We start from the raw sequence: 19,954 nt of genomic DNA, 5'->3' as shown, positions 1-19,954 counted from the left end.
AACCCCAACCCCAACCCCAACCCCAACCCCAACCCCAAACCCCAACCCCAACCCCTTAATCTATAGATTGGTTACTTAGTCCACTTCCCTCAACCTCGAACTACGCACTTGTACGTGTCCTTTGGCATCCCTGCTATAAATAATAACTACTTAATAATAACTAGATTACCACTCCGAAATGGCGAAAGAATCGGGTTCCAGCTCCAACCTCCCAGAGTCCGAAACTGAAATGCCCCATATTGGTGTATTGTATTCCCACGATCCGGCCCTCAATCTTGGGGTCGGTCTAGCCCAGTAGTCTGACTCTGGCTGAGGGTTAGGAACCTCCTCAGCTAGCCCTAAACCTCTTTGCGCACCAGCTTTCTCTAGTAGCATGAGAGATTCTGTCTTATTCAGCTCCCTTTCTTCATCGAATTCATCTTTGGGCTTCTGCAGCTCAGCAAAGTCAAGTGGTGTCTGTCCTGCTTCGTTGATAATGGACGGATCAGCACCCGACTCAAGTAGCAACCAAACGACCTCAGAGCTTTCTTGCGGCTTGGGGGTCAGGCCCGCCCATCCTCGATACGAACTACCAACGCCTTGCATGTATCCGCGGAAATTGAGGGGACTCTTTGCCACGGCAAGGTGCATAGCCGTCCACCCATTAACGTCTCTCAAGTTAAGGATCGCCTGAATATCGGAACTTGTGAACTCGCGCTGTTTCAGCGCATTGATGAGTTGACTAAGTTGCAAAAAATGCCCTACATACGCCGCGTAGTGCAGAGCTGTCCACCCCCGGGTATCTTGACTGGTGATATCGATGCCCGTAGCTAAAAGTGATTGTAAATCAAAGTCCAGACCACCCGCGCATGCTATGTGTAAAGGTGTTAGAAGAGACTTATTTACTAATAACGGATCAGCGCCCTTCTCCACAAGATACTGAAAAATATCAGTACAAAATGGCTTATCCTCAAAGCAACGACGAGCGACATCATGGAGAAGCGTGTTGCCAAAACTATCTTGGCTTTCAACATTGGCACCAGCTTCCACCATTGCTTTGATGGTACTGTGTCGACCACCCTGCGCACAAAATATGGACAGAGATGATCCTCTGTGTCTAGAGTATGCCGAGACATCTACCCCTTTGTCTAGAAGAAGGCGTACCATCGCCTCGCACTCGCATTCACATTGTAGATAGAAATCGCAGTCATGCCAGGCGGCAGTGTCCAGGACACCATAGTTTTTTCGTGAACGAATATTTATATCAGCTCCTTCGTCAAGTAGCAACATGACAAGGTCCAAGTGACAATTTTCAACTGCCACGATTAACGGCGGAGTCAGAAATTCCTCCTCCCCTGCTGAGATAACCTCTGCCTCTGAGGTATCTACCTCCTCTGCCAAGATATCTACATCTTCCCCCGAGATATCTGCCCCTTTTCTCAGGAGAATGCGGACGATTCGCATAGCACCTTTGGAAATCGCATAATTAAGCGGATTACTGCCCCGGTGCTTCTGATTAGGGTCTGCTCCACGACTAAGTAGAAGCTCAACAAGATCCTCACACCCCTCCATAATTGCGATATGTAGGGGAGGTAACTTCGGAAAAATCCCCCGTTCAACAGGGTCAATTTCCACGCCCGCTTCAAGAAGGTATTGGGCCATGTCCACATCATGGTTCTTAACCGCTCCCCGCAGTGTTAATGGTTTCTTTGATGGTAATATAAATTTCGCGTCGGTTACTTCAAGGAGGAGTTTTAGTGTGTCGAAGAAACCACCTTCAGCGGCATGGTGTAATGGTGTCCACCCGTTCTCATCAAGCGCAAGGGGATCTACCCCCTTAACGGCAAGAAGTTTTGAGAAAGCCATGGATGGATAACCTACGGCTGCTGCAGTATGTATAGAAGAAGCTCCCGTATGATCCGTGGCCATTAGAGAAGCGCCTGCAGATACAAGAACCTCTGATGTCGTAGCGTGGTGATTAAATATCGCATGATGTAGGGGAGTTAAGCCGCGAGCATCCCCGGAAGTTGGATTGGCCCCAAGGCTGATTAGATATTCAACTAGCTCGGTATAACCATTCGCGGATGCTAGATGAAGAATAGTATGCCCGTTATAATCTATTTGGGAGAGCTCTAATCCATAGTCAAGGAATAATCTAATTATTCGCTTATGGCTAGTAGAGAATCCTATAGTTCTCTTCTTGAATTCCTTGTAGGGCCAGTTGGGGGGTTCCATACTTGTGGCAATATTCATTAGGGCAGTTTGCCTATCCTTATTCTGTTTAGTAGGGTCGGCTCCGTTATTCAGAAGATACTCGACGGTAAGGTCTTGGCCATGGAATGCTGCATAATGAAGTGGTCGCCATAAGGAGCTATATTCAGGTTCGTTGAGGGAGGCGCAATATCTTGTAAGAAATTGTAGTAGGTCGATACGGCCCCAGCAGGCAGCGGCATGGATCGCGCGAATACCCAAGCTGGATTCACAGAACGAAAAGCTTATATCTGGCGCTTTTGCCCTAGCTCCAGCATCAACAAGAAGAGTATATATCTCAGGAAAGTGCGACACAATAGCATTATTCAATGCTTCGGTACCATGCTTTGATAGGTTCAACACATGCGCACTGTCTTTTAATATCATCTGGCAGATATCCAGGTGCCCCTTCTGTGCAGAAAATTCCAACGCTGATTGGTATATTTTCCTCTTCAACAACCCCTTGCCCATGTTTAACAAGTGTAACAACGTCTTTGCCATTTCCAGGTGACCTTCGAATATGGCCCAGTCAAGAATAGTTTTCTGTCCTTCCAAGCCGATAGTAACACCGCGAAGCGCCTTTCTCAAGAGGATGGGGGTCAGGGTGACGTTAACGCGCTTTGCAGTCCTGATAAGAGCACTCAGATCCAATGGATCTAGATATTCTCCAACAATATTGAGTATCTCAGTCGGAATAGTGTTGAGGGTGCAAGGTAAACCCGCTGCCCGGGCATCATCTCCGGTGGACTCTTCGGTTGTTGAGTTGGCCATGGTGAAGGGAGCGACGTATCGATATTATGTCGAGGGCAAGGGGATCTCCTGCGGAAGCCTTGCCAACGGTCGAAGTGAACACCGAGAACACACCAGATCAGCAGCTGATTAGGGATAATATGGAGTAGTGAGTGGTAACTAGAGGGCCAAAGGTAGCTACGTCTCGACATGAATTTCCAGCCAAATATCCCGCTGTCAAGGAAAAGATCGATGTTGTCAACTACTTACGTACGTTATAGTAATAATGTGTCAATATCCCAAGCTGAAGTTAAAAGCCGAGAAAAAGCCGAAGGAGCGGAATAACTTAGCACCGAAAGAGCCGAGATGATATAATCAGCTATTGATAACTTTTTTCCCGCGTTTGAGTCAGAAAGGGTGTATTCTGGGGTAGAATATATATCAATCAAACAGTTACCAGCGCTATTAAGAGGATAATCGGTAGGCTTATTATTCTGGCTCATACTGGGCTACTCTGTATCAATTGATGAGATGTGCAACATCGACGATATAGGAAACGGGACGCAGCTGTCCATATTATCACTTCTCTGCTGGCGGTGGTTGGTTTTTCGGCCTTTTTTGCTCTCTTCCCCCAGCCACCCGCGCCCAGGTTGCGCTTACCATACCCGTTCTCGCCTCTTACGCACCTCTCGATTTCACAAATACTTACCTCCATAAATTCATGATATACCTTCAAGCACAGCTGAAACGCGATAAGGAGAGAAGTACTGCATTCGTTGCTATTGGGAAAATTGCAAGCGCAGTAGGCCATGCCATCGGGCAGTTCCTCGATGGAATTATCATATATATCCGTGAAGGTCTGGCGTTGAAAGCGTAAGTGACCCTCCCTGCCTCACCTAGTAGACAGTGCGCAAGCTAAGAGAAATTATAGACGGAATCGCGCCGCTGTTAATGAAGGCCCGATGTTTGAGTGTATCAGCATGCTATCCCTCGCTGTTGGCCAAACACTCAGCAAATACATGGAATCCCTACTCGATCCGATCTTTGCTTGTGGCCTAAGCAAATCACTTACGCAGGCGCTTGTCGATATGGCACACTACATCCCACCCATCAGAGCCACTATTCAAGAAAAGCTACTGGACATGCTTAGTATCGTTCTATGCGGAACGCCGTTCAGGCCTCTAGGGTGCCCGGAGAGCCGGTTACCCCCTATACCCTCGTTTGCGAAGGACTTCAGCTCTTTGCCCCAAGACCGGAGCGACAGTGAATTGCCCTCGCATTGCATACACTCGGTAGCTTCGACTTCTCAGGTAAGCCCCCTCCCGCGACAAGGACTTGGAAGCGATATGCTAACAGTCGTTAGGCCATGTTTTGAACGAATTTGTTCGAGATGTTGCCATCAAATTTGTTGAAAACGACAGCCCCGAAATCAGAAAGGCGTCTGCTTTGACGTGCTGCCAGCTTTTCGTACATGATCCGATCATTAACCAGACAAGCGCCCACTCAATCCAGGTTGTTAGTGAGGTTATCGATAAACTATTGTCCGTTGGAGTGGGCGACCCTGACCCTGGTATCCGACGCAATGTGCTGTTCTCCCTCGATAAGAAATTTGACCGCCACTTAGCCAAGCCAGAAAATGTCCGATGTTTGTTTCTGGCCGTTAACGATGAGATGTTTCCGGTACGGGAAGCAGCAATCAGCATCATCGGCCGCCTCTCGAGCGTCAATCCCGCCTATGTATTTCCGCCTCTAAGGAAGTTACTCGTCAACCTGCTGACTGGCCTCAGCTTCGTTACCACCTCCCGACAAAAGGAGGAGAGCGCTCAATTAATATGTCTCTTCGTATCGAACGCCACAAAACTTATCCGCTCTTATGTTGACCCAATAGTAACAACACTATTACCTAAGATGTCAGATGGAAATGCTGCGGTAGAAGCGACTTCGCTCAAAGCCATTGGAGAGCTAGCAACCATAGGTGGCGAGGATATGAAACAATATCTTCCCCAACTCATGCCTATTATCCTGGATTCCCTACAGGATCTCTCCTCCCAGGCTAAGAGAGAGGCAGCTTTGAAAACTCTCGGTCAGCTAGCGAGTAATGCAGGATACGTCATCGAGCCCTACAAAGAATATCCACAGCTACTCTCAATTCTTATCAACATAATTAAGACAGAGCAAACTGGAGGTCTACGAAAAGAGACGATTAAGCTTATTGGAATACTGGGTGCTCTTGACCCATATAAGGATCGGGTAAATATTTCATAAATTTCTATATTAAACATTCCATTCTAACTCTACTACAGCAAATCTGCGAAACTTCTCCTGATGTTCATCATATCAACGAAGTTCAAGCGGTTTCCGACGTCTCCCTTATCATGCAAGGCCTCACCCCCTCCAACGAAGAGTACTATCCCACCGTTGTCATTAACACCCTTCTCCAAAACATCTTGCGAGAAAGCTCTCTCGCTCAATACCATTCCGCTGTTATCGACGCAATTGTTACGATGTTCAAAACTCTCGGCCTTAAGTGTGTTACATTCTTGGGGCAAATAATACCCGCGTTCATATCCGTTATCAGGAGCACCCATGTCAGCCGGCTTGAAATATACTTTAACCAGTTGGCTATCTTGGTAACGATCGTTAAGCAGCACATCCGTGCATTCCTCCCAGAAATAATTAAAGTTATTCGCGACTATTGGGGGTCTCCATATCCCGTGCAATGTACGATATTATCCCTGGTGGAGGCCGTTGCCAAATCATTGGAGGGTGAATTTAAAAAATACCTGGCTGCACTTGTGCCCTTGATGCTGGACACTGTCGAAAAAGATAACTCCGTCAGACGACAGCCTTCCGAGAGAATTCTTAACACATTCCTAATTTTCGGCTCGGGTGCCGAGGAATACATGCATCGCATTGTTCCAGCTATTGTCAAGATATTCGACAAAACCCAAAATCCGCCAAATATCCGAAAATGCGCCATTGAAACACTGGCAAAGCTCTCGAGGCAGGTCAACGTATCGGACTTCTCGTCACCTACGATACATCCGTTGTCCAGGGTTATAAATAATGCTGAACGACCGCTCAGACAAACTGCATTAGATTGCATTTGTACGCTCATTTTCCAACTTGGCCAGGATTTCAATAATTATGTTCCCCTTATCAACAAGGTCCTTAAATTCAACCAGATTCACCACCACAATTACCACATTCTTGTTTCAAAAGTACAGAAAGGAGATCCGTTGCCACAGGACCTCAACCCCAATGAATACCACAGCAACCTTGTGGAAGACTCAGCATTCGCGGACGTATGTCAGAAGAAGATATTCGTTAACCAGCAACATCTTAAAAATGCATGGGACGCTACACAAAAGCCTACTAGTGAGGACTGGCAGGAATGGATTCGACGTTTCAGCGTTGAACTACTCAAAGAATCTCCATCTCATGCTCTCCGTGCCTGTGCAAGTTTAGCCGGTATTTACCAGCCGCTTGCTAAAGATCTCTTTAACGCCGCTTTTGTTTCCTGCTGGACCGAGTTGTACCATCAATACCAGGAGGAGCTGGTTCATTCAATAGACTTGGCTCTGACTTCTTAAAATATCCCTCCCGAAATCCTATAAATACTTCTCAACCTAGCCGAGTTCATGGAGCATGATGACAAAGCCCTGCCAATTGATATCCGAACCCTTGAAAAATACGCTGGTAAATGCCACGCATTTGCGAAAGCGCTGCATTACAAGGAGTTGGAATTTGAGCAAGATCAGAATTCTGGTGCCGTGGAGGCGTTGATCAGTATCAATAACCATCTTCAACAATCTGATGCTGCAATTGGTATTCTCCGTAAAGCCCAAGCGTATCGAGATGTGGAGTTAAAGGAGACTTGGTTTGTGAAGCTTCAGCGATGGGAAGAAGCATTGGCTGCATATAAGAGGCGAGAGTTGATAGATCCCGACTCTTTTGAGGTTACCATGGGTAAAATGCGATGTCTTCATGCGCTTGGAGAATGGAAAATGCTTTCAGATTTTGCACAGGAGAAATGGAATCAAGCTTCAAACGAGCACCGCAAGGCAATTGCGCCACTTGCTGCAGCCGCCGCATGGGGAAGAGGCCAATGGGAGCTTATGGATTCATACATCGGAGTTATGAAAGATCAATCACCAAATCGTTCGTTCTTCGGTGCAATTCTCTTTCTCCACCGCAACCAATTTGAGGAGGCCTCTGCTCTCATCGAAAAGGCCCGAAATGGCTTGGACACCGAACTCTCTGCTTTGTTAGGCGAATCATACAACAGAGCTTATAATGTTGTTGTCCGTGTTCAGATGCTTGCTGAGTTGGAGGAGATAATAACGTACAAGCGCAGCGTGGACGATCCTGAGAAGCAAGAGGCAATGAGGATAACATGGAATAAGCGACTGCTGGGATGTCAACAAAATGTTGAGGTGTGGCAGCGCATGCTCAAAGTCAGGGCCCTCGTAATCACTCCGCGTGAGAATCTCGATATTCGGATCAAATTCGTCAACCTTTGCCGTAAATCAAACCGAATGGGCCTTGCAGAGCGGTCTTTCAGCGCCCTTGAATCGGTAGAGACGTCGGAAGGTGGTATTCCGCCTGAAGTGACATATGCCCGCCTCAAGTTTGACTGGGCATCAGGGCGGCAGGCTGAAACCCTCCAAGCACTAGAAGAATTTACTATCTCTCTCACGGAATCATACGGACGATACAACTCAATTCTCTCAACCCACGATGAGCACAACCCAGCCGAAGGGCCGTCACTAACCAACGGCATCGCTGACTCTAACCATACAGATGTCGGATTTACGAAGCAACACCTAGGAGATGCCAATAAGTTCCGACGACTTCTTGCGAAGAGTCATCTCAAGCAAGGTGAATGGCAGACCGTTCTACAGCGCGGTGATTGGAGATCCGACGGTGTCCGCGATGTCCTGAACTCGTACTCTGCAGCCACCCAGTACAACCGTGATTCATACAAGGCCTGGCACGCATGGCCTCTGGCTAATTTCGAAGTTGTTAACTCCTTAACATCACAACCAGACAGGGACGCTCCCCAACACATCATTCTTGAGCATGTTATGCCCGCAATACGCGGATTCTTCCGGTCAATTGCACTCCTATCTTCAAGTACATTGCAAGATGCGCTCAGATTACTCACACTTTGGTTTACCCATGGCGGCGACGGAGAAGTCAATGCTGTCGTTGTTGAAGGCTTTTCTACCGTGAGCATTGACACTTGGCTCGAAGTCACTCCCCAGCTCATCGCCCGCATCAACCAACCCAATCTCCGCGTTCGTGCTGCTGTGCATCGTTTATTGGCTGAGCTGGGCAAAGCGCATCCGCAAGCGCTAGTTTACCCCTTGACTGTCGCAACGATGTCCAATGTCGTCCGCCGTTCCCAGTCCGCAATGAGCATTATGGACAGTATGAGAGCGCATAGCTCACGGCTAGTTGAACAGGCTAAAGTCGTCAGTGGTGAACTGGTGCGTGTTGCGATATTATGGCACGAGCTGTGGTATGACGCCTTAGAAGAAGCGTCCAGACTCTTCTTCACAGACCATGACGTCGAGGGTATGTTGTTGACGTTGGCCCCGCTTCATGATATGCTAGATAAGGGTGCAGAAACCCTGCGAGAGGTATCCTTTGCTCAAGCCTTCGGCCGGGACCTAGCTGAGGCAAAACACTTCTGCAACTTATACCGCGAAACCGGAGAGAAGGGAGATCTCAATCAAGCGTGGGATCTATACTATAATGTATTCCGCAAAATCTCCCGACAAGTGACACAGATAAAATCCCTTGATCTGAAATACATTTCTCCCAAACTCAAGGACGCCGTTGACCTCGATCTTGCTATTCCCGGCACATATTAAAGCGGAAAGCCCGTCATCCGAATTCGAAGTTTTGATAGCGTTGCATTTGTGGTCCAGACAAAGAAGAAACCAAGAAAGATGATAATTAGAGGAAGCGATGGAAATTCATACATGTATGCGCTCAAGGGCCACGAAGATATTCGACAGGACGAGCGAGTTATGCAGCTGTTCGGATTGGTCAACACACTTCTAGACAACGATAGCGAATGTTTCAAGCGCCACTTGACGATTCAAAGACTCCCTGCCATCCCACTCTCACAAAACTCCGGATTGATCGGATGGTGCTGCAATACCGATACTTTGCATGCACTCATCAAGGAATACCGCGAGAGCCGCCGCATTCTACTCAATATTGAACACCGAATTATGCTTCAATGGCTCCTGACTACGATAACTTAACGCTCGTGCAAAAAGTGGAAGTGTTTGGCTATGCAATGGACAACACTACCGGCAAAGACCTGTACCGAGTCTTATGGTTGAAGAGTAAGAGCTCTGAATCATGGCTTGAACGACGTACCAACTACACACGCTCCCTAGGTGTCATGTCGATGGTCGGATATATTCTTGGTTTGGGTGATCGACATCCTTCGAACTTGCTTCTTGATAGAATTACAGGGAAAATGGTTCATATTGATTTCGGTGGTTGCTTCGAGATCGCGATGCATCGCAAGAAGTACCCAGAACGGGTGCCGTTCCGACTCACCCGTATGCTCACTTCGCGATGGAGGTCAGCAACATCGAGGGTAGTTTCCATATTACCTGCGAGGTGGTTATGCGTGTTATTCGCGAAAACAAGGAGTCTCTAATGGCCGTCCTTGAAGCCGTAAGTTATAATTTACCTTTTCCATACCGATGCTGAATGACGGGGCCACTAACATTCCTTAACAGTTTGTCCATGACCCATTGATCAATTGGCGTCTGGGTGCCCGCGAATCGCCAGCTCGACTTTCTATCGCGGATCGGCGTCCGCCTACGGAGGCTAAATTGGATAACCCCATTCAACCGAGTGCCTTCTCCCGACGCCGCCCATCAATTTTCGATGGTGGCATCCTAGATGCCCAACAAGGCATTCACAACGAAGGACGTGAAGTGCAAAATGCTCGAGCTCTTCAAGTGCTCGGAAGAGTTAAGGAAAAGTTGACCGGCCGCGACTTCAGAACACCCGATGAACTCAATGTTAGCGACCAGGTCGACAAGCTTCTGGTCCAAGCTACGAGTGTAGAAAACCTGTGCCAGCATTATATTGGATGGTGCAGCTTTTGGTAACCTGTAAAGAAGGCCTTCATGGTCGGTTTATGCTCGCCAAATTTTCTTCCCTCGCCCTCACTTTTAACTGCTCCTGCCGGTGGCTGTCACACAGAAAGACGCGGAGAGAGGAAGACACAGAAACTAAGAGAACGTGAAACTTGCCTCTTTGATCTTCAGTATAGATACAAAAATTGGCTATCCTTTTTAATGGGATTTTCAAGCCCTGATACTTGGAAAGTCAAAGTGGGTAATGTGCGACTCTATCCTCGGCCACAGAAGGCCCGCATCGTAGTTTATTCTAATATTATGGGCCTTGGAGTATGTGCTTCAGGCAACTGGAAAGCGAGACAATATCGCCGACTCGTATGCCGTTGTTTGGACCGACAAGGGTGGCACCCTTCCCAAACCATTCTCTGGCAAATACTTAGCCATAATTGGGTTAAAATATGTTGATACAAATAACGGCCTTCCATTCCTTAAAGAGAAGAAAGCCTTAGATCACAGGGAGTTTATCATTGTTTCGGGTGATGATGATATGGTGTTTGGTAACCAAGGGGGAGGGATATCGCTGTTTATTGTATTGGATATGTGAGAAACCGGCTGATAGCGGTCGCCATGGTGGCATTGCTGGGCCAATATCACCCGAAACTAGCTTTTTGGATCCCGCAGCATTTGGAGACCCATCAAATTGGGCCGACAATGGTATTATACTACAGTTTCCTGCATCCGTGGACTTAACTACTTGGGCAAATACAGAAGACGCAGGCGCTGGCCAGGTGCCGGACACCCTAGCCACCAATCTACCAGCATTTCCTCCCTATGGTGATCCGCTATCCTGGGGTGGGATAGTGGGTGGAAGCACTTAAGTCACCAAGATATGGTCAAAACGTGCCGAGTGACAGATCTTTTCCTCATGTTAAGTCTATGAGGTACCTTCATAAGTATTAGTAATTCCAGGTCAAGGTACTAGCACCCTTACGCATATGGGTAATTCTAGAGATGCCAGTCACTCAAAGAGTACTAGGCCTCTACGTGATCCTGGTAACGATCTTGGTGCGTTTTCCTGGCGATGTTAATATCATTGTTTATTATAGGGCACGGACACTGGGAAGTTGGGGTCGGTGTAATGCTTATCGGTAACCATAGATGTAAGAGCTTACTTATACTTTACAGTAATCCATAGTTCAATATCGAGCTTACAATGCATTATTAGATTTCCAAGCTTACGCATGGTCAGCACTAGCGTAAACTACTGGAGTTCTATTCCTTTGAGCTGAAGTTAGGGTATATTACGCCGAGGCCAGTAGTAATACATGGAGAATAGGATAATCTGAGATACGAGATATTTGATTGATTTGATTGGTCAGGTGGGTCTGGAGCAATCTATGAGATTTCAATCTATCAAGCACTGATCATCTAAATACACGATATTGAGCTCCTATTTATGTTCCTCATACGGCCATGTATCTTGCCATCGCGGAGATGCCAGCTACAGCTGAAACAGGCGTTAAAACGCCGGGCGTAGCATTTGTTCGATGATGGAGAGCTGACACTGATATTTAATGAAACGGCGTAGTTGACTAACGTGTTTCGTACGATCAGGCAGTATTACACCGAATCTCCGTTCAACAGATAACATTCGCAACCATGGCGCTTTTCGTCGTCCTTTAGCGTGAATACATGCCTCTTTGACATTCTAACAACTCCAACATTGCTCGAATCATGACAACTACAATTTCGAATGGCACTGCTACGCCAGCCATTAATGGTGTATCGCATATCTCCAACGGATATGAAGCTATCGATCCTGCGACGGCCTTAAAGACTCAGGAGAAATATCAAGAAGAGAGGAAAAAGCGGCTCAGGCCGGACGGCCTTACCCAATACATCAATCTGGGAGATACCGAAAAGCCAAGTTATACACGCTTCCTAAAGGATCCTTGGGATGATGGATCAACCGCATCTCTGACGCTGAAGGAAAATGACCACTTCAAGTTTGTGATCCTGGGCGCTGGCATAACGTATTCCACCAGTCAACGATCATCACCACTTAATGAACACACCCCAAAAACTCTGCATCCACCAAAACAACCACCTTCCAACAGCCACAAAATGGTTAAAGAGGCAGTAATTGCTGCTGCGATTAAAGATTTAAAATCACAAAAGACTCCTAATTACTTATAAACCGCTAAAAAGTTTAAAATTAATTGAATAACGCTGGCGCGGCGGTATTAAGGTACTATAGTCTTAAGAGCTAAAGTAATATCTATCTATCACAAAAAGTTAATAAATATATAAGAAGAAGTGCTCCTATAGCATATAAATTGATTATTAGAGAGAGGCCTATCACCTACGCCCTAGGTACTGCGAAATCTTATATACGAGCTTACTAAATAGGCTATTAGTATTAACTAAGTGGCTTAGTTCTATAGCTAGTATAAGGATTATATTAAGAGTCTCTATCTCTATACTATTAATCAATCTAGACATATTGCTAATAATTCTAAGTATTTTAAACACTTTTATAAGCTTATAAGTACTTATTTATTAGTAGTTAGCTATTAAATATTGATATTAACCTCTTCTTTAGTTTAGGGAAGCAATAAATAAGTATAATATTACTCCAGATAATATTTATAACTTTAATGAGAAAGGCTTCCTTATTAGCCTAAGATATGCTATTAAATAGGTGGTTCCCATTCATGCGCTTAAAAATAGAAGGATAATAGCTATATAAGATGGAAGTCGCGAGTTTATCTCTCTACTCGCTGCTGTCTCTGTAGATAGAGAATAGATTCCTCCTACACTTATTTATGAGGGAGAAGGTGATCTATAAGACACCTGGGTGGATGAATTTGACCCTTAGAGAGAAATAGTATATTTTGTAGTATCTCTAAATGGCTGGAGTAATAATAACTTTGGTAAGGAATAGCTTTAAATATTCGATAAGCATATAAAGGCAAAGGCTGGCCGGGGAAGAAGGCTTCTTATTCTAGATGGCCACTTATTTTATATTAATATGGGATTTATTAAATATATAGATAAAAACTATATCTTGCTAGTTATCTTACCTCTATATTTAATACACCGTCTGCAGCCATTGGATGTTGGGATATTTGGGCCATTAGCTAGTGTATATTCCCAGGAAGTTAATAATCTCTTACGCAGCAGATATAGGTATCTATCAATGTCAAAGTGAGACTTTTAGAGACTCTTCTACGCTGCATGGAAAAGAGCTCTTACACCAGTAAATATTAAGTCTGGATTTGCAAGTATAGGGATATATCCTATTATGCCTCAACGTTAAATAAAATACTTTGATAAGAGACCTCTAACACCTCCGAATATTGATATCGAGCCTCCTACCCCTATTACTGTACAGGGTCTCCGCCGCGCGATTAAGAAAGTGCAGCTCCGGCAGTCATTAACCAGCCTTTATATATCAAAGATCATCCGCGCCAGTGAGAGGCTGGTCTTTAATAAAGAGATCTTACTATATGAAAATAAGTCTCTTATAGCTACACTTATATAAGAGAAGAAGAAAAGGAAGCGAGGTAAGGGCTTAGGCCTATTTAAAAAGGATAAAGCAGGCCAAGCGCAGATATTCTCTCTATCTAAGGTTGAAGCAGCAAGGCAGCGAGCTATTAAGGTAGAGACTAAAAAACAAGATAAGATAGCTTAGGCAGAGGAAATAAAGCTTTAGCGATTAATTTACCGCGATAATAAGACTCGAGAGGCTATAGAGAAGAAGGCTCAAAGGCTTACAGATTAATAGCAACGTAAGGAGGCTCTTAAGAAGGCCCGCAAGGAGACTGCAGCACGGCGCGCAGAGGCAGCGATTGAACGGAAGCGTAAAGCTGGTGAATTGGAAGCTGAGCGAATGGCTAAGAAGGCCAAAAAGGCTCAAAACAACGTCTCAAGCCCTATCTCACCTTCCCGATTAGGAAAGAAGAAGACTTCACCTTCTAAGGTTGCTCCTATCGATCCTATTGCTCTAATACCCAATTTCCTATCCCAACCGCGGGGAACCCGTTCCGGGCAAGTTATCAAGCCCAACACTCGTTTCTTTTCTTAATCTATCTAATTTGTATGTAAACTAGAACCCTACTATCGTTATTTAATAGTCAATTTTATTTGTTATTTACGTTGTGTTGAGATATCTCGATATTTACACGCATGTTTGGACGTAAGGAGCATTTGGAGGTGGTGATCGTTGACTGGTGGTGATCGTTGACTGGTGAGATACGTTAGGCGGCCTGTTGTTCGCGGTGCGGTTGATTGATGCCGGATTTCAACCAGAAGATATTGTCATAGTCGACGCTGCAGCAGGATTCGGTGGGGCGTGGTACTGGAATCGGTACCCTGGTATCATGTGCGATGTCGAGAGTTACATATACATGCCACTGTTGGAAGAAACAGGATACATGTCCAAGCATAAATACGCCTATGGCGAGGAGCTTCGGGAGCAGGCGAACCGTGTTGCGCGGCAATGGTCTTTGGACGGCCGAGCCATGTTCCGTACCGTCATCAGTCAATGCACCTGGGATGACAACACCGCCGGGTGGACTGTCAAAATGACCCAAAAAGCCTTCTCGGGAGAGACAACAACGGCGAGTGTGCGCGCCGACTTTGTCATGTTGGTGCCAGGACTGCTCAACCGTCCGAAGCTGCCAAAACTCCCTGGCTGGGGAAATTTCCAGGGTCCGAGCTTCATGACTTCACGCTGGGACTACAATGTCACGGGCGGGAGCCAAGAAGCGCCAGAGATGAGCAAACTGCAGGATAAGAGGGTTGGCATCATAGGCACCGGGGCCTCTGCTGTCCAAGCGGTGCCACACCTGGCCAGGTGGAGCAAAGAACTGCTAGTATTTCAAAGAACGCCGGCATCGGTTGACGTTCGAGCCCAGAAGGCAACTGATGAGAAGGAGTGGAAGCAGAAGATCTCTACGGGACCCGGTTGGCAGATGGCTCGAAGTCGGAACTTTGCATCCTTCCTAGCCAACACGCAGCCACCGGAGCCTGTGGACCTAGTATCGGATAGTTGGACAAGCTTTCCCTCTTTCAGCGTTCTGACGGGTGGAGCCAAAACAATAGGCATAGATGAGATTCCTGATCACGCCGCCAACTTGCATCGGTTGGACATGCCGCGCGCGGAGAGGATCCGAGCAAGGGTTGACGAGCTTGTTCACGACCAAGAGGTCGCCGAGAAGCTCAAGGCGTGGTACCCAGGGTGGTGTAAGCGGCCGGCGTTCCACGACGAGTACCTCCAAGTTTTCAATCTGCCCAACGTCAAACTCGTGGATACGAATGGGAAGGGCGTTGAGAGATTGACTGACACTGGCGTCATGGCAAATGGCAGAACGTATGACGTGGATGTGCTCATCTGGTCAACAGGGTTCGAGCAGGGTGTGCTCGGCAGCCCAGGAGCTCGGTGTGGCGTCAAAGTCATAGGGCGAGCCGGCTTGGACATGGAGTACAAATGGTCCAAGGGAGTAGCCACATTACATGCCATCTGCACAAACGGCTTCCCTAACATGTTCTTCGCGAGCGCTAACCAAGCAGGTGCATCGCCTAACTATACACCTACTCTGGAAACCTTTGCCCGGCACATTGCTAAGATCATCTCTGAAAGTACTCGGCGGATTGGCAAGGCCCAGCCGACTGCCAAGGCGGTCATTGAGGCGACGCAAGAGGCAGAGCAAGACTGGTCCAGGCGCGTCATGGTTGGGGCACCGACCCTAGCGCCCATGGCCGGATGCACGCCTTCGTACTACAACGCCGAAGGATCTTTGGATAACATGTCAAGAGAAGAACAGATGCTTGCGGCGCCGGCAGGGCCCTGGCCGGCAGGGCTGAACAATTTCATGGATGTCCTGGAGGAATGGAGGAGCCGGGATGGCGAGCTAGAAGGGTTGCACGTGTCAGGGGTACAGGTAGACTAGATTGGCTTATTAGTGATACTTAGGTGTGAAGAACTCTTTCTGGTTGATGCTCCTTACAAAGTTTATATTATGCCCCGCAAAGCTTCTGGTGCTATCAACAGCAACTCTCTGCCCGTTCGGTTCAAGTGAAACCGCCATTATCATAGTGATGTCTCAGAGGACCGGATAAAGAGAAAGCCCTGAAGGAAGAAGATGAATTGGTGGTCAAGCTAACTGATGGGGAAGATGAAGCTATCTCGAACACGTGGTCTGGTATGCTAAGGGACCTCCAACATGTTGACATTGTTGACTCCAAATCACTGCAAATCCTCGGGAAGAGGAATTCCACCAGCAACGTCCTCGTTTCTGTTCCCATCCGCAAGCTTGTTCTGTGCCATCTTGTTGTCCATGTCTGACCAGCGGTTACTTCGCTGCAGTTGCAGCCATACATCTTTCCAAACATTCACCGTCGCATACATTTCTGAATGCGGCGCTGGCGTGGCTGGCCCAACCTCGGCGAGAGTAACATCAAAGTTAAGTAGCAACTATTTTCCCCGCTACTGTCAGCATCTTTGCCTTTATGCTGTTGGGGAATAGCTCAAGGGGCAAACAACGACTATGTACTCACCGAAAGCGGTCCCTTGTAGAGCTCCATCATGGCAAAAGGCTTACCCAGACAGACACGCGCGCCATATCCCCAAGCGAGATTGTATTTCTCATATACCTTGGCAGCCGCTGGGTCACCGAGCCATCGGTCTGGGTAAAACTCTTCAGCATCGTCTCCGTACAGATTCTTGTCCCGATGAGCAATCCATGGATTCATCGCCACTTCGGTGCCAGTCGGGACCCGGCGACCATTGACGATTAGATCCGGGTCACCTAGGCAAACCACGCGAGGGAGAAGAGTAGCACCGCTCGGGTTCAGTCGAAGTGCTTCCTTTATGCAAGCGGCATAGAATGGAAGGTGCTGCGACACCTCGGTATACGTCGGGACTGGATAGCTCAGCTTGCCGGCAGCAATGGCATCCTCGATTTCGTTCATGAGGCGCTTGAAAATAGCTGGTCGCGAGAGTACCGAGACCATGAAGGCTGTTGACGCGCTGCCAAAACCATCCGAGCCGGCCCCGAGAATCACAAAGATCTCCGAGATGATTGTGTCCTCGGAGAGATGGTCGCCATCGGGTGTACGAGCGTCCATAAAGCTGCAGACGTGCCAGGTCAGCGTTTGTCAGCAGTAGCCTGGCCGTATAGAGCAGCCAGTAAAGAAAAGGGGGGTATTTACTCACGATTGTAAAAGATCATAGGCCTTCTCTCCTTTCCGAGCCCTTTGGCCGTGCTCCTTGGTGCGCCTGCTACGCTCAGCGAGAATAGCTCCAGCCTTCTCCTTGACAACAGCGAAGCCTAGTTTCTGTTCCGTGCGGACGACAAGCCACTTCTTCAGCCAAGAGTTGAGCAGCATTTCGGTAAAGGGATATATGCGACCTGCTACACCAAAGATGAGCATGCCCACACGGAACCCCTCGATGAGACCGCCAACGTCGGAGCCAGACTTGATGAAGCCAAGAGGATTCCTGAACCCCAAGTCTGTGATGGTGTCATATGCCAGATAATGAGACCAGTGCGAAAAATCCACCGGCTTTTTCTGCTCCACAAATCTTTCATCTATGCTACTAATCCAGTGCAAGATGTGCTTGTCGAGAAGAGGCTCCATTCTTTGAATATTCGCGAGCGCATATGGAGCCCCGATCAGGCGCCTATGCGCAGCGTGTGCACCTGGCTCTCGAAGCAGAATACTGTTACTACTTTTACCAACGTAGCCCTGCAAGTAAAACCGGGATTTGGTGTCCCGACGGTGGAAGACGGCAGGCATGGCCTTGCTATCCGCGATGAGTAACATCGTAGGTGTGACGCGGATTACTAGGCCTTGGATTAAAAGTTGGCATGGATTTCTTTCTTAGAAAAGGAAAACGTGCTTGGTGTTGACATACCATGCTTCTTGATAAGCATCCATTGCGTGTGCAGCTCGGTGCCCCAAAAATGGTGCCACGCCAGCCAAAGCCGGGTGATGCTGGCGAGCCATGGCCCTGGATAGTGTCTTAAAGGATGAAAGCAACGATAGTAGATGATCCGCCAAATAATGTCCACTATGACGAGATATGCCAGGCCGAATAAGGCATATCGTATCAGGTCCCGAGTCTCTAACGAACTTAGCAGACTGCGAGTAGATGAAGTTGTAATGGCCATGATACTAGAGCTTGGACCGACTTTGCCTTAAGAGCGTTTAATATGACATGGAGTTGTTGCTATAAGTCAAAGGGAAAGAATGGTGCAAGAGAGTAGGCGAAGACAGACTTCAGACTCTGTATTCATCAAGGTATGAGTACTTTCCATCTATCTGGTATGACTTGCGCCATATAGCGAAGACTTGGATTACTAGCTTAAACTTTGGCACTAGTCAGCATCGGTTCAATGCTTACTTTACATCTTATATCGGAGCGCGCTAATGATCGGTACGATTGTGGCGTCTCTACGGGACACAACGGAACGGCAAATCAATGCCTATAAGCCCAAGATACAATAGCAAAGAGCGAAAATAGGCCTAATATCGATGAATGATGATGATAACTAGGGAAACAGGCCATATCTGGCCTCTATATATATGGGGGAAGGCGTAGCGTACGTACGAGCCGTAATCAAACAGATCTGCAGGGGGGGGCGTGGCGTTGGCCTGATACTGCCAAGACGCCGTACACACGAAGATTCTGACACCTTGCCTTGCTACGGTGATCCAACTGATTTATAAGCCGCAGTACCAGGCAGTTGTTGAGGCTCGAGGAAGTCGAATTACGAAGGACATCTCGTCGCTTCCATTTGTAGCCCATATACCATTATATCAGGCTATTCCTCTACTAGTATGGCGCCAAAGCACCACGGCAATAAAGAATATTACGCCATCGTCCGTGGACGTGTCGACGAACCTACGATCTTTTCGTCTTTGTATGTCTCTCTATAAAGTCTTGTGACAAGCCACTGATTCCATTGTGCTAGGGGTGATGCGCATCCACGCGTAACTGGATATGGTAAGCACGAATGGTCGGCCTACTCTAAGCTCGAAGACGCACGTGCATATATGAAAAAGATGGGAGTAACGGAACACAAAGAGGTCATAAAGGAAGGGGCAGGAGAAACTACTCCGCTGCCAGGCCAGAAAGCCTTCCATGCTATTGCTAATGGTAGAATGCCTGGCATCTACTCGTACTGGTGGTATGGATCTTCTATACGATTGTTAAGCAGATTGCTAACAGCCTAAAGTGGTGAGACAGAGCCAAAGGTAAAAATGGTCTCCGGAGCTTGCCATAAACGTTTTAGAACACGTGATCAAGCGGAGGCCTTTATTGAGGACTGGAAAATATCTTATGCTGATGTATACGCAAAAGCTGTATACGAAATATTGTCTAAAGACTTCCGGCCGCGAGATATGAAGTTGAACGTTAGTGATCAAGGTGCAGATTTCTGGATGGAGAGGGAAGGTTAAGCTTGGGAATATTGTTATAGGAATAACTACATGTGAAATCGGCGTGTCCCCACTAAACAGAGGCCTCGCTGCTTGGGTTTAACACCTAAGGCTTTAACGGGTCATAGTAGTATTACGAGATATAAAAATGGTATATCCGTTGTCAATGAAATGAAATCATAGAATAAGGCCGATATTAGACTATGCGTGCGGGATAACGTCGATATAGCCCAATTCTTTGCTGATTGATCAACCTTTTGCTCACTCCCGACCTTTCTTTCTACCTTGTGTTCCTGATAGTATCTCAGATAACTTCCACGATTTCGGATCCTCTTCTGATACCTTGGGTTCGTCGTCACTTCGACAGCCGAGCCAGATTGCTCACGTCGTACGCGCAGCTGTAAGGATGATCTAGGCACCATTTATATAGCACG

General features: G+C 47.2%; 5 protein-coding genes across 5 annotated transcripts; 3 read left to right on the top strand and 2 right to left on the bottom strand.

The window, feature by feature from the left end:
* Positions 1 to 165: 165 nt before the first annotated feature.
* Positions 166 to 3,000, bottom strand: GIQ15_01956 (ankyrin repeat domain-containing protein 44; the record flags this gene model as incomplete). Its single annotated transcript, XM_033549373.1, has 1 exon — positions 166 to 3,000. The coding sequence occupies one exon, from the start codon at positions 2,998 to 3,000 to the stop codon at positions 166 to 168; it is 2,835 nt and encodes a 944-aa protein (XP_033410324.1).
* Positions 3,001 to 3,679: 679 nt separating this feature from the next.
* On the top strand, positions 3,680 to 8,837 carry GIQ15_01955 (phosphatidylinositol 3-kinase tor2; the record flags this gene model as incomplete). Its single annotated transcript, XM_033549372.1, has 5 exons — positions 3,680 to 3,831; positions 3,890 to 4,221; positions 4,322 to 5,208; positions 5,262 to 6,518; positions 6,696 to 8,837. 5 exons carry the CDS (start codon positions 3,680 to 3,682, stop codon positions 8,835 to 8,837), a joined length of 4,770 nt encoding a protein of 1,589 aa, XP_033410323.1.
* Positions 8,838 to 9,558: 721 nt separating this feature from the next.
* On the top strand, positions 9,559 to 10,103 carry GIQ15_01954 (phosphatidylinositol 3-kinase tor2; the record flags this gene model as incomplete). The annotated part of the gene is made up of 2 exons (XM_033549371.1): positions 9,559 to 9,660; positions 9,726 to 10,103. The coding sequence occupies 2 exons, from the start codon at positions 9,559 to 9,561 to the stop codon at positions 10,101 to 10,103; spliced, it is 480 nt and encodes a 159-aa protein (XP_033410322.1).
* A 4,352-nt stretch (positions 10,104 to 14,455) lies between these two features.
* Positions 14,456 to 16,027, top strand: GIQ15_01953 (uncharacterized protein; the record flags this gene model as incomplete). The annotated part of the gene is made up of 1 exon (XM_033549370.1): positions 14,456 to 16,027. One exon carries the CDS (start codon positions 14,456 to 14,458, stop codon positions 16,025 to 16,027), a length of 1,572 nt encoding a protein of 523 aa, XP_033410321.1.
* A 296-nt stretch (positions 16,028 to 16,323) lies between these two features.
* Positions 16,324 to 18,013, bottom strand: GIQ15_01952 (uncharacterized protein; the record flags this gene model as incomplete). The annotated part of the gene is made up of 4 exons (XM_033549369.1): positions 16,324 to 16,551; positions 16,635 to 17,208; positions 17,293 to 17,923; positions 17,995 to 18,013. 4 exons carry the CDS (start codon positions 18,011 to 18,013, stop codon positions 16,324 to 16,326), a joined length of 1,452 nt encoding a protein of 483 aa, XP_033410320.1.
* Between the last annotated feature and the right edge of the window lie 1,941 nt (positions 18,014 to 19,954).

This window comes from Arthroderma uncinatum (assembly GCF_011692745.1).
Source record: "Arthroderma uncinatum strain CBS 119779 chromosome Unknown scaffold1, whole genome shotgun sequence".
In the NCBI taxonomy this organism is placed as follows: Eukaryota; Fungi; Ascomycota; class Eurotiomycetes; order Onygenales; family Arthrodermataceae; genus Arthroderma; species Arthroderma uncinatum.
This window is presented reverse-complemented; position numbering and strand designations above follow the sequence as displayed.